Raw genomic sequence first — 13376 nt, forward strand, 5'->3', positions numbered from 1 at the left:
TGCTCCTGATTCCTGTAGTCTGCAATTTATTTTTCCTCTGGAAAGCCATTCCTATTCGAAGTGTTCAATCCCAAATTGTATAGCAAAAGTATGTAGAGATTTCTCAGTCATCCAGGTCATGGTTGTCCTAATCCTTCCATTCCCCACTATCCTGTCAGAACTGAAGCAGCTTCTTGGATGAGAAGCGAAACGTCTTCAAAGGAAAAACAAACAACAAGACGAAAGTCCAGTTGCCTCCAGAAAAAGCACCTTGGGACAACCATGACCTGAATGACAGAGAATCTCTACAAACGAAGTGCAATTGTACTTTCTGCGGCAAATATTCCAAATACCGGGACTATTAAAGACAACTGCTTGTGTAAACACACACACATCCCCCAAATCTAGCGCTTGCCCTCTTTCAGTAGCGACCTCTGAGGGCTCATGGCTGGGTAGTTGCAAGGGCGGGAAAAGTCTCTGATCAGGAGCTCCGGTAACATTTCCCTCTCCACCCCTTGCAAGTCTAGACCAGGGGTCTCCCACCTTGGCAACTTTAAGACTTGTGGACTTCAACTCCCAGAATTCCTCAGCCAGCAAAGCAAAGCCTGGCTGAGGAATTCTGGGAGTTGAAGTCCACAAGTCTTAACGTTGCCAAGGTGGGAGACGCCTGGTCGAGAACTTAAAAAGAGGCTAGCCGACTTCCAGGGCTCGAGACGCAGCCGCTCACTGGGAACTGAATGCGCACAGGAAATAACGTCATGCTCAACCGGAAGCAGGAAATGTTGGCCGCGGCAGGCGAAGACGGAGGGGTCGCGGGGAACGTCTGACCATCGCGGTCCCCTCCGCCGAGCCTCCGTCGGGCGGAAGGTCCGCAGGTGAGGTGGGCCTGGCTTTTGCGGAGGGTGCTCCCAACCCGGTTTTCTCAGAGGTTGGGAGAGAGGTCTGGGGTAGGCAAGAGCGGGGCGTCAGGTACCCCATGGGCAGCGAGAGGTGAAAGGCTCCCACTTCTCCTCCCAGACCCCGAAACCGCCCTGCACGATGTCCTTGTGACAGAATGGCTGTTTTAAAATACTTGATCTCTGCCCTGCCTTCACCCATCTCGCCGTTTCCTTCCTCCAGCCACTACTTCTTGCTTCTCTGTCCAAAAGGATAAAAATCAGTTCAGAAATGCACCTTCTGGGTAGTGAAGCCTCCAATCCTATAATAAACCAAAGCTACAAAACCCCGGCAACGGTTGATTAGCAAAGAGTATAAGAACTCCATTTGAAGAGTTTGAGCTTGAGCAAGAAGGTAGAAAAAAACTAATAAAGATGAATAAAGCCAGCCAGAATTTGTGTGTCAGTTGCCTTTTTTAAAAAAAATTAGCTTTATTTGTGCAATATGCCACTGATAAATATTGTCAACAAATTAATGGCTTTGTTTAACATGCTAAGCAAAACCTGACCATATTGTGGTTTAAGGCAAGGGTCTTCAAACTTGGCAAGTTTAAGACTTGTGGACTTCAACTCCCAGAATTCCTGAGCTAACATGACTGGAGGAGGGATTCTGGGAATTGAAGTCCACAAGCCTTAAAGCTCTCAAGTTTGAAGACCCCTGTCTTAAAGTGGTGGCCTGGCTAATACAGCATGCTAAATTTTATAGTATTGTGCTTGGTGCAGTTTAGCCCTTGTCATTGAAAGTTTACAGCTAGTGGCTTGTTGTGTGAATCCAGCTATTGAATTTAAATAACTTAGTGTTGAGGATTTGAAGGTGAAGTCTTGAGTATGTAAGTTTCTGCCAAATGTGCTTGTACTAACAAATCCCAATTGTTCCACTCCTCCCATACATGGTTCCTACAACTTTCATCTTAAATTTCCAGATTAAGATCTGAAATCCTTGAATGTTTCTGTGCTTGCATTATCCTAACATGTTCTGTGAACCAATTCTGGGTGACTAGTTATAATGAAGTCTATGAACCAGAACATTGAGTTAATTTGGTAGACAATGGCTAAATTACTTCTAGCAGTGTTACTCAACTTTGCAAATTTAGGACAGGTGGACTTCATCTCCCAGAATTCTTCAGCCAGCATAGCTAATTGGGGAATTCTGGGAATTGAAGTCCACACCTCTTGAAAGTTGTGGAGATTGAAAAACAGTGACTTATAGTGAAGCATGATATGCAAATCCTTCATTCTAAGTATATTTGGTACTGGAAATTGCAGAAGCAGTCACTGATCAAGTTTCAGTCGATTTCTCCACTTTGCTGATATTGAAATTTGTGTAACAGTTTTAACAACACTAAAATTCTTTCACAATACTATAGTGTGGTTGATAATCACTATAATTTGGTTGATGCAGAATTCTACTGCTGTGGAACTATGCAATCATCTATATATGGATTAGTACTCATTTGTGAATTTACTGCTGTAGAAGAAAAACCTTTTCTTCTATCAAATAATATATAGATGATTAAGTAGTGTCATGACAGTATACTTGGTGGAAGAAAATATTCCTTAGCAAATTAAAATGTCTCGAATATCTGATCTTAATATGAAACCTGCTATTCTACCATGTGAATGAGAGAATGGGAGGTTAGTTTCATTAATACGTTAAGATTTATAGTGGCAGTATATTGTCAGTAGGCAGTATATGTCTTCATGAAGAAAATATTGACAAGATCAAGGAGTTTTTTGGGAGAAATTCTGTACCATATTAACCAACATGATTCTGTTTTATAATTCATTTGATAACAGACTGCAAAAATGTTTTTAAAAGGCATAAGGTAGCTAAAATATGATTTAAAATTATTTATTAGCACAAGCAACTATATTCAGTCGTTTTACTTTGGATATGTTGAAGTTATGGGTGGTTTAGAAATTTCCGAATGTATCATGGAATTGTTTATTTTTTTGAAAGAAATAGATAAAAATGTACTAGTTATTTATGGAGCCCCTTATTAATGGATGCATATTATGATCATTTAACACATTTTTAGAAAAAACACTTTTAACAAAGTTTGAAATCATCTTTTCTCGGAAGCTGAGTAGCAAATGTCTTTTAGGCTTTTCTTAGAACATATTTCTCATTTATGTATACGATTTTACATAAATCTTATTTAAATTTTATTTTCATTGTCTTTTGGGGGCGATTACACATAGTTTTGGTCTGTGTCTGCAATAAAAATGTGATGGTTGCTGGAACAATCTAAATAGTTCTTCTTTTCCCCAATGTGTGGTAAAATGAAAATTCTTGGGAAGAGAATAGAGTTTACCACAAGTAATTACAGCATATTTAATTGAGTATAATTAGAAAGTCTTAATTCAAAGCATGAATATTTCCTAATTTTAAAAAATGGCAAGACTCTCAAAGTGAAAAAAAAATCCTAAGCTTTCATTTTATTGCAAACCATTATTGAAATTTTAAATGACATAAATAGAAATATAGCTGGGAAAATGTAATGGTTTGTGAGTTAATTTTATTACTTGAATTATTTAAAGAAGACATCTGTTTCAGCCCCTGAATATATTATACAAAATTTTCCCCATATGATATACTCATCCAGTTCTTCTGCATTGCCATTTTGTATTTGAAAGTCACTTTGTCATCTAGTACCTGTTTTTAAGTATACATTTTCATGCATCATATTGGAAAGATTTGTATAATATAATATTTCTGTAACCACTTTTACAATTCAAATGAGAATCACAAGTCAAACTTTTACTTATATATACTTTGGGAAAATATTACTTAATTATATTGATATTCTGCTTTAAACAGATAAATTCAACATGTGTACAACTTATACTTGGAAAAAACAGTTTTCACATAAATGAAGCCCAAAAAATATTTATAAGTTGGGACTCTATTTCTTACCTAAAACTAAAACAATTTGTTTTTCTTAATTTAAATGGCTAAAATTTAAGTGGCTAAAACTTTTCCAAATGTCCTTATCCTTTCCAATTTTATATCCAGTTGTTTAGTGGTATACTGCGCTGTGTGCAAATTCCTTAAATCTTCCCTTTTCATCTCTGTAAATTGAGTTTCACCCAACAGCCATAGTAACTCCACAACATGTACAGTATGCTACCTGTAGGCTTACAGAATAACAGAGTCGGAAGGGTCTTCTAGTCAAATCTCCTGCTCAAACAGGGAACCCTTTTCAGACAAACAGTTGTCCAAATCTTAAAAACCTCCAGGGTTGGAACATATACAATTTCTGGAGGCAATTTTTTTCCATTGATTAATTATTCTAACTGTCAGGAAATTTCTCCTTAATTCTAAGTTGCTTCTCTCCTTGATTAGTTTCCTTCCATTACTTCTTGTGCTTCAAGTGCTTTGGAAAATAGGTTGACACTCTCTTCTTTGTGGTAGCTATTAAATATTGGAACATTGCTATCATGTCACCCCAAGTCCTTCTTTTCATCAAATTAGACATACCCAATTCCTGTAACCATTCTTCATATGTTTTAACTTCCAGTCTTCTAATCAATCATTGTTGCTTTTCTCTGCACTCTTTCTAGAGACTCAACACCATTTTTATATAGTGTTGACCAAAACTGGATGCAATATTCCAAGCGTGGGCTTACCAAGGCACTATAAAGTGGTATTAACACTTCATGTGATCCTGATTTTACCTCTCTGTTAATGCAGCCTAGGACTGTTTCGGATGCAATAATTGTGAAGTCTGAGAATGTGAATAAGGTACTCTGCAGTATGAGCTCCACCTCCTGTGATCTACAAGTAGTCCTTGACTTTTAACCATTCATTCAGTTGCTGTTCAAAGTTATAATGGCACTGAAAAAATTGACTTGATCATTTTTCACATTTATTATCATTAAACATCCCTATGGTCACGTGATCAAATTTGGATTCTGGCAAGTGGCATATATTTTTGATAGTTGTACTGTCCTGAGATCACATGATCACCATTTGTAACCTTCCCAGATGTTTCTGACAAGCAAAGTCAATGGGGGAAACCAAATTCAATTTAATGACCACATGATTCACTTAACAACTCTGGCAAAAAAAAGGTTGCAAAATGGGGAAAAAACTTAACAACTGCCTTGCTTAGCAACAGAAATTTAGGGCTCAATTGTCATCGTAAATCAAGTACCACATGTCAATCTATATGCCACTTGGCTGTTCTTTCACACAGAGAAGAGGTTATCTGGATGGATTTGAGCGATAATTCTTTGAATGAAGGACTAGTTCCCACTTCCTTGAAAAAAGCAATGGTATACCCTTTCCTATTAAAAAAAAAATCATGTCCTTGGTTGTGTTGTATAGCTTTCACCCAGTCTCCAATCAAAGTGAATAAGAAAGCTAGATGATTCCCAGTCTTAGAACTATTCCTTCGGGGGAAAATAACAGATTTATCCTTGTATTAACATATTGTTTTAGATTATAAACTGATAATTTATGAGCTGTGTAGAGTCTCTGAATAAGAGGAATACAAATTTTGTAACAAATGTAAAATAATAAATCATCCTGGTCATTTGGGAAGCTATCTTCTGTTTCAATTAAATTTAACTGAAATAGCTTTTATAGTACAAAACTATTTTTAGTTCACTATAACTGTATGAATAATGTATGTTGAAATTATACATTTAAGCAGATCGTTGTTGACTCAAACTTTAGCTTGGACATACATTTGCAATGTAGCTTTGACAAGATTGCTATATATTAGCCGTGACCCTCCATTTATAATATGTTTAAAATAATTATTCTACAATTTTTGATGGTATATAGTTTGTTGTGCTATAGGACTACACTCTATATACTGTATCTATAGAGAACCCACAGAAGCTCGTAAGCTTAAAGATGCCACAATATGACTCTTGTGGTATTGTTTTAACTCTAAGGAGGTAGTTTCAAGGGTTTTTGAGGAAATATTTATTAAAATCTATATGCTGCCCATCTTGCCATTAAATACTGCACATTGAAATACATGTGTATTACTTGAAATGGTCTTAAGTTAGCATGTATTCTGTTGATAATTTATGTTTCCCTATTTAGGGTAGAAAATGGCTTATTTTTTGGTCTGCTTTAGCAAAAAATCCTAAACCTATAGATAGGAACCTCATATGCCCAGTATAATACGGGACTAAACAGAACTAAACAGTAGTAGATTGTCATCTGAATTTGGGATGCATATTTTATTAGGGGATATATTCAGTAAGTTCCATGTTGTTGCATATCCTGTTTGCTTTGTTGTCTGTTTTCATAGTTGATATTATGTGAGGCAGAGTTCCAGAAAAATAGTTATATAAAGCGAAATCAGAAGTGCTTTTTAAAAAAAGAAAGCAGAAATTGGAGAGGAGAATGGAAACATCTATGTAATCTTTATTTTATCTGCAAATATGTTTTACTAGCTTAATAATAAAATATTCCCTTTCTTTCTTCATATGTGTTCTGTTCTACAGAAGCTTGTGGAAAGGTGGTTTTTTTTCATTATGTGTGCGTCAGTCAAATACAACACTCGGGGTCCAGCCCTCATCCCAAGAATGAAGACCAAACATCGCATCTACTACATTGCTCTATTTTCTGTTGTGCTACTGGGGTTAATTGCCACTGGCATGTTCCAGTTCTGGCCTCACTCCATTGAATCCTCAAATGAATGGACCCTTGAGAAACGCAGCATTCATGATGTGCCTATAATCAAGATTCCTGCAGACAGTGCCATTCCAGAACGGGGAGATCTTAGCTGCAGGATGCACACATGCTTTGATGTTTATCGCTGTGGCTTCAATCCAAAGAATAAGATCAAAGTCTATATTTATTCCCTAAAGAAGTATGTGGATGAATACAACATGCCAGTCAGTCACACTATTTCCAAGGAATACAATGAACTATTAACTGCTATTTCGGATAGTGACTTCTACACAGATGACATCAATCGTGCTTGTCTATTTGTACCATCCATTGATGTTCTCAACCAGAACACACTGCGCATCAAGGAAGCAGCTCAGGCTTTGGCCCAATTGTCCCGGTACCTCCCTCCAGAAATCTTACAGTAACTTCCAAAACTAAAATAGGAATTCAAGAAGAGGGATTATGAGAAAATGTGACAGCCAGGATATAAATATTGTGTTAGGTTTTGATGTTGAATCACAGTGAATTTTTCAGTCTTAATTACTGAGTGTCTTTTTCTCCCAAATATTAATAATTAAAGCTGAGATCCTGCATTCATACACTAGAAATAAATTCAATTGGATTCTTATGCTTTCTTAATAGTTTTGTATAAGATTGCGAACAGACTAATTATTAGTTGCTGTAGAAATCAGACAAATAAAGATAGCTGGGATATTTTAATTTTAATTAGCTGTTTTGTTTTATGCTTTGGTTTTTGTTTTATGTCCAAAATTCAAGTCCCTGTTCTGTGTGGTGCTCAGATTTTTCTTTCATTTCCTTTATCATCTTAGTTGGGATCGAGGCACCAATCATCTCTTGTTCAATATGCTGCCTGGAGGGCCACCTGACTATAACACAGCGTTAGATGTTCCAAGGGACAGGTAGGTAATTTTCACTGTTTATGTCTTTTTTTTTAAGTGGTTAGGTGACTTATAGAAAGTTAGGTAAAGAAGTGGAAGACTTCATGTATATGCTTGGCTTGGGATATTTCATAAATGAGATTAATTTTCTGCTTGATTTTTTTTCCCTCCTTCACTGTTTCTAGATGAAAAACAATCTCTGTATTTCTGCTGCTTTCTAAAAATATTGCTGTACCTGGATTTAAAGTATTTGTTCCAATTTACTGATGTTCCAAAGGCATGTTCTTATTGAAGATGAAAAGTAAAAACTTTCAAAACCTAAAGCCCCCTAGATATTAGTCATGGGGATGTGTCTAGCTATCCTTAGTATGTCATTATATTTATATACATAATATGTGACTGAGTGCTGTTCTCAGTTAAAAGTGAAGTTGATTTAAGTGAAGTACATTGCTTTTAAATTCTAGTATGTATATCAAAATGTATTTCAAGGGGAATGTACTACTTGCGTTGTTTCTATTAAAATTATATGTGCACTAGTATGAATAATTACAATAGGTGTATTGTTAATGTAAATAGGTGTTAGAAGTAGAACCTTAATTTTTTTTGCCAAAAAACTGATCAACGCAACATATGTTTCTAGTAATTAACTTAAATGTAAAAACTGGAAAAAAAACTTAATAAAAAAAATCAAATCCTATGTATAGGACCATGGCTAGCCTGCAGAGGGCAGTCATGTATTATTGTTTTGCAGTCTTAAGGACTTTAAATGTTTCTTCTCAAAGCCCCACTCCAACCCTCCTAAAAACAAATATATTAATAAACAAATGAAGGCCAAAAGTTTTTGTGATGTGTTTATTTGTTTTCAAGTATAGGTAGCCAAACCTTTCTAGCATGTTTGTGATCAGGGGACAATGACCATGCATATTGTTTGTCTTCTACTTTTGGACTATGAATGCTGAATGGCAGTCACAAAATTTATATAAATAACTACATTAAAGCACAACTGTCCTCTCCTTCATCCCAAGTATACTCTCTGGATCTAGTCCAAAGATTTGTGGTTTCTTTTTTAACAAATGTTGAGGATACATATTAGTTGGTAAGGTGCGGGGGGGGGGGGATAGTTTACCCTTGTTGGTTCTCTCAGAAGAAATGTTACATTTGGTGTCACCCACAACTAACAAATTGTAAATCTTTTTCAAATTGTGAAATTTTAAACCATCTTTTAAAATACCATATAAGAGCTGAAGCTGGTGAGGTAGAAACCAACAGTTAGCAGTCTAGATGGAATTGTTATATAAACATTGAGCAAGTATCTCCTACTATCCAGAGTATGAACAAAACATCCAAATTACCATTTATCTATAAAAAATAGTATTTCAGTTTTAGAACAGACTTAGGTACATGTAAGGCAGGATTTTGGTATACTGTAGTGCAGTAGGTTGATCCCCCCCCCCCAATATGTCTTCTGTCTTGCTAGCAGTGACGCAAATACCTAACCATGTTGGGTTTGAGAAATGTCTGTTACAAGAAATTTTCTGAATGCGGGATTGAATGTCTGAAGAATTGAGATTTATAGCCATGCCTCAAATAAAACCTCACATTTATAAATCTTCATGAATTTGTATACATTTTAAATCTGTGTGAGAATGCTACATTGTGGCAACTAGATTTATGAACTGTGTAAGATGCTTAGAATTTCTAAAGCTAATTGCAGTAAAAAATTAATCGTCAATGGTTGTAATAAAACAATCATAATTAGATCCTACCAATGAATTCCCGTTAACAATATAATTGCCTTGTGTGGAGTGACTGAAGCTTCCAAAAGATTAATTTATAGTAGCCACACATATATGTAAAACACATTTTAATAAGCCAAATTAGAGATTGCCAAAGGATGAGTAATTATTGCAAGATTACCTGTGTCCTATAAATTCATACTTATTGGCTCAGTCTAAGCTATAAAAATACTTCGAGCCAGGAGTGATCCAAGGATAGTCTCAGACAATATTTCTGATTCTGAGAGTGGGGATAGTAATAAAATTGGCAACCTGGGTGCCCTCCATATATTTTGGATTTCAACTCCTGTAAAGCCCTAACTTTTCAGAATATTGGAGGAGCACATGTGAAAGATATTAGCCCACATTTCACTTACTCAGACCAATGAATTATCCAGACTGTTGATATTTTGTCTGCATTTAACATCCCTATTATTTCCATCTTGTCTGTATTTAGTGTCAGTTAATTAGTCTTCCTTGTTTCTTTTTTCTTTTTATTATGTTTTTACAAATCTTCATAAATTATGTTTCCATACATTGATGTTCATATAATACTCTGGTTTCTCTTCAGATTATATAAATCTTTCACCCTTGTTTCTGTAATCTTGCCGTTTTACTGGTTCACTGTATACATTGCTTGAACTATCTAGAGCATGTTAGCGGAGAATTCTGACAGTTGAAGTTCACACATCTTAAAATTGCTGAAGTTGGGAAATGCTGATCTAAAGGGAAGAAATGAACACATAATAGTCCACCCTCCCTAAGATAAATGGGAATGTTGATGTGTGAAACATATGGTACCTTGTAACATGGTGGGGAGAAACGATCATTCCAAAGTAGCCTTTTCTGGATCTGTCCAAATGTGTAGGAGGGAGAGTATTGCACTTCAACATGTACTCAGAAGTAGTATCCTGGAACCACTAATATTTTTATTTATTTGATTGATTGTATCCCACCTTTATTATTTTTACAAGCAACCCCAAGGTGGTGAACAACCCCTCCTCCTATTTTATTTTATAATATTTTATATTGAAAGCTGCTAAAATATCAAAAAGAACTAGTAGATTTATTCTCCCTTCCTTCCCTGACATAAGTTATCCTGTTAAGAAAATATGGCGATAATGTTCTATTTTAACAGATGGTGAAGGCAGCCAGATTTCATATAAATTTTGGGGGATTCTTTATTTACCATTTTCTGTTTAGTATCCTGAATTTAAGACAAAGAAAGTGAAATCCTCTTCTGGTTCAATTCTTAGGCACTATTCATATGAATATTAGCCCATTTGCTTTAGAATCTTTTTTGTAATAGAAAAGATAATTTAAAAAACAATGGATAATGAAAAATAATTCAATTAAAGACTCTCTACTTACTAAATTCTATTTCATTAATTTAGCATATGTTTCAATTCTGGATGTATCTGCAGGGTGGAATTTGATGTTGCAAGGGGTCATGTTATCTTCTTTCTTGAAAGGGACAATTAAAATATTTGCAAATTGGAAATTTGCTGTCTTTTCATGCTCGTTTACATATAGTCCTCGACTTATTACCACAATTGATCCCAAAATTTATGTTGCTAAGTGAGACAGTTGTTAAGTGGGCTTTGTCCCATTTTACAACCTTTCTTGCCACAGCTGCTAAGTGAATCACTACAGTTGTTAAGTTAGTAACACAGTTCTTAAGTGAATCTGGTTTCCCCAGTGACTTTGCTTGTCAGAAGGTCGGAAACGGTGATCACATGACCCCAGGACACTACAATTATCATAAATATGAGTCAATTGTCAAGTGTCCCAATACTGATGATGTGATCATGGAGAAGCTGCAATGGTTATAAGTGTGAAAAACTGTAAGTCACTTTTTTCAATGACGTAACTTTGAACGGTCATTAAACTGTTGTAAGTCGAGGACTATCTGTATTAAATTACCAATATACAGCTTTTCATTTAACTACTATTCATAGAAGTTGAAAGAAATAAAAAAATGTTCAGTTAAACTGATACCTGAATCTCTGGCTTAAGGTTTAGATATATGGTCTTTTGTTGTATATTTACTGTCTTTCATTCAGTATGTTTCAGCTGTATACTTTATCTTACCTCACTGATTATCTAAATCCTTTGAATGAATGCACATGAAAAACATGTGAATGTAGAATTTTTTTTTCTGTCATCCTCAGAGCTCTGTTGGCAGGAGGTGGCTTTTCTACATGGACCTACCGGCAAGGATATGATGTCAGTGTTCCAGTTTATAGTCCTCTATCTGCAGAAGTACAACTGCTAAATAAAGGACAAGGGTAAGCTGAGATGTTAATTGTGATTTTGCTTACAGTGCTAAGAAATTCAGCCAGCCAAGTCAGAATTTGGTAAAATTCTCTTAATATTGATTATTCATTCAGAAGATTCATTGAAGATTCATTCATTCCATTCGTTCAGAACTGGAGAGCTGAAATATTCAATATATTCCAGACTTCTTAAATATTATGCCATAATGACTGACTGTGTAAGTTCTGGATTCCCTACCCTCCTTTGTTTTGAAAGTGGGAACACTATTTGCCCTTCATTCATTTTCCATGAATTTTCCAGGATAATATATACCGTGTTTCTCCAACAATACGGCCTCCACCAATAGGAAGCCCCAGCATGATTTATTGGCATAAAATCAAATTAAGCCCCTCCCCCCAAATTAAGGCCCATATTAAACATGCGAAATGGGGGGGGAATGGCGGGGGGTGAATGGCGGGAGGGGCTTGCCGTTAGGAAGTACTTTGTTGCATGCCCGGATATGGTGCTGCCTGCGTTGGTGGAGCACTTCATATCGGGAGACCTTCCGCACCGTTAATTTCCCTTCTCCCTTGCTGCCGTAGCGTTACAGCAACGCCGCGGCGTTTGGCACAGCCACGTGCAGCCAGTCAGGGCTCCTCCCTGCAACCGGAGCCCTGAGGAGACGCAGCTCAGGCGCTCCTGTGGCGCCTTCCCTTTGCCTTCGATGGTAAAGTGAATTATTTTAAAAACCTCCGCTCATCCTATCAGGGCCGTGCGAGCTGAGCAGAGCCGGGAAAGCAAGCCGCGGGTGTTTCCTGGTTCTGCCCAGCCCGTACGGCTCTGCCGCGGCCCTGGCGGGATGAGCGGAGGTTTTTAAAATAATTCACTTACCTTCAAGGCAAAGGGAAGGCGGCCACAGGAGCGCCTGAAGCCAAGTATACCAACAACAAAAGGCAAATCCTCAAGGTGGGCTGGAGGGAGGTGGCTATGTGCCCCCCGGGCTGCTTCAATGCAAGGTCCTGACTTGCAGCATCCTGCCGTTGCCGCCGCGTCCTTTTCGCTGCTGCCTCCCTCTCCGACTGCGAAACTCGTGTGCTTCGCCAAACGCTCTGAGCGAGGCGAGCTCTTTCATACATAGAGAGGGAAATACGCCGACGTGCTCCGAGAGGCTTGACAGAAGTTGTGGGTCCATCACTGGAGGCTTTTGAGAAGAGACTGGACAGCTTATTTGTCTGGAATGTATCTCCTGTTTCAACAGAGGGGTGGATTAGAAAACATCCAATGTCTCTTCCAGCTCTGTTATTCTGATAAATCTATTAATTGACATAACTGAGGAAGCCCTTATTTTTAACATACTTCGCCAAGTCTTGAATCTTGGGTCTTGGGTCATTCTGAATATTAACATTTCTGACTACTTTCAGTTCCAAACTCTGTGTTTTTTTCCCTTAGAGAATTGTTCCTCTTTCCATTTCCTGACTACGTCTTTGTATGTTTTTTAGATCTTCATTATAGTATTGGAGCATCCTCACCAATTTGTTTTGGTGTTTTCTTCCCCCATCCAGTTGGATTATTTGTAACTACATTTTCATATCTTCTTTTTAAGAACTTTTCTTGTTAGCTCTAGAAAAAATAATAATCAGAGAAGCAGAAAGAAAACATGCTAACTCCTGCTTCAGTCCAATCCTACTTACTATGGTTTATTAAAATCCATTTTTTAAAAAAATATTTTGACTATATATGGCTTTACTTTCTTTTAAAATCAGTAGCTCTAGTATTACGTGATCACTTTTCAGTACTATTCCTGTTATTTTCACTCCATTGACTAAGTTTTTCCTATAGGTTGGTATCAAGGAAAGCTCATTTTCTCATTCATTCTTCTGTTCTTTGAAGAATAAAT

General features: G+C 36.8%; 1 protein-coding gene across 4 annotated transcripts in view; it reads left to right on the top strand.

Moving 5' to 3' along the window:
- Positions 1 to 737: 737 nt before the first annotated feature.
- The window catches only part of EXT2 (exostosin glycosyltransferase 2), a 69399-nt gene continuing 56760 nt past the window's right edge, over positions 738 to 13376 (top strand). The window contains exons 1-5 of one of the 4 annotated variants that reach the window (XM_087951267.1): positions 738 to 859; positions 4479 to 4659; positions 6381 to 6946; positions 7380 to 7469; positions 11395 to 11511. In XM_087951267.1, the coding sequence (XP_087807393.1) occupies positions 4603 to 4659; positions 6381 to 6946; positions 7380 to 7469; positions 11395 to 11511 (830 nt within the window). In that variant the 5' untranslated portion in view covers positions 738 to 859; positions 4479 to 4602. The remainder of the gene's footprint in view (positions 860 to 4478; positions 4660 to 6380; positions 6947 to 7379; positions 7470 to 11394; positions 11512 to 13376) is intronic. The other 3 variants (XM_087951268.1, XM_026664664.2, XM_087951269.1) reach the window with 3 other exon arrangements.

This window comes from Notechis scutatus, chromosome 1 (assembly GCF_049901735.1).
Source record: "Notechis scutatus isolate UNSWTSFEM ecotype Mainland chromosome 1, rNotScu1.2, whole genome shotgun sequence".
Taxonomy (NCBI): domain Eukaryota; kingdom Metazoa; phylum Chordata; class Lepidosauria; order Squamata; family Elapidae; genus Notechis; species Notechis scutatus.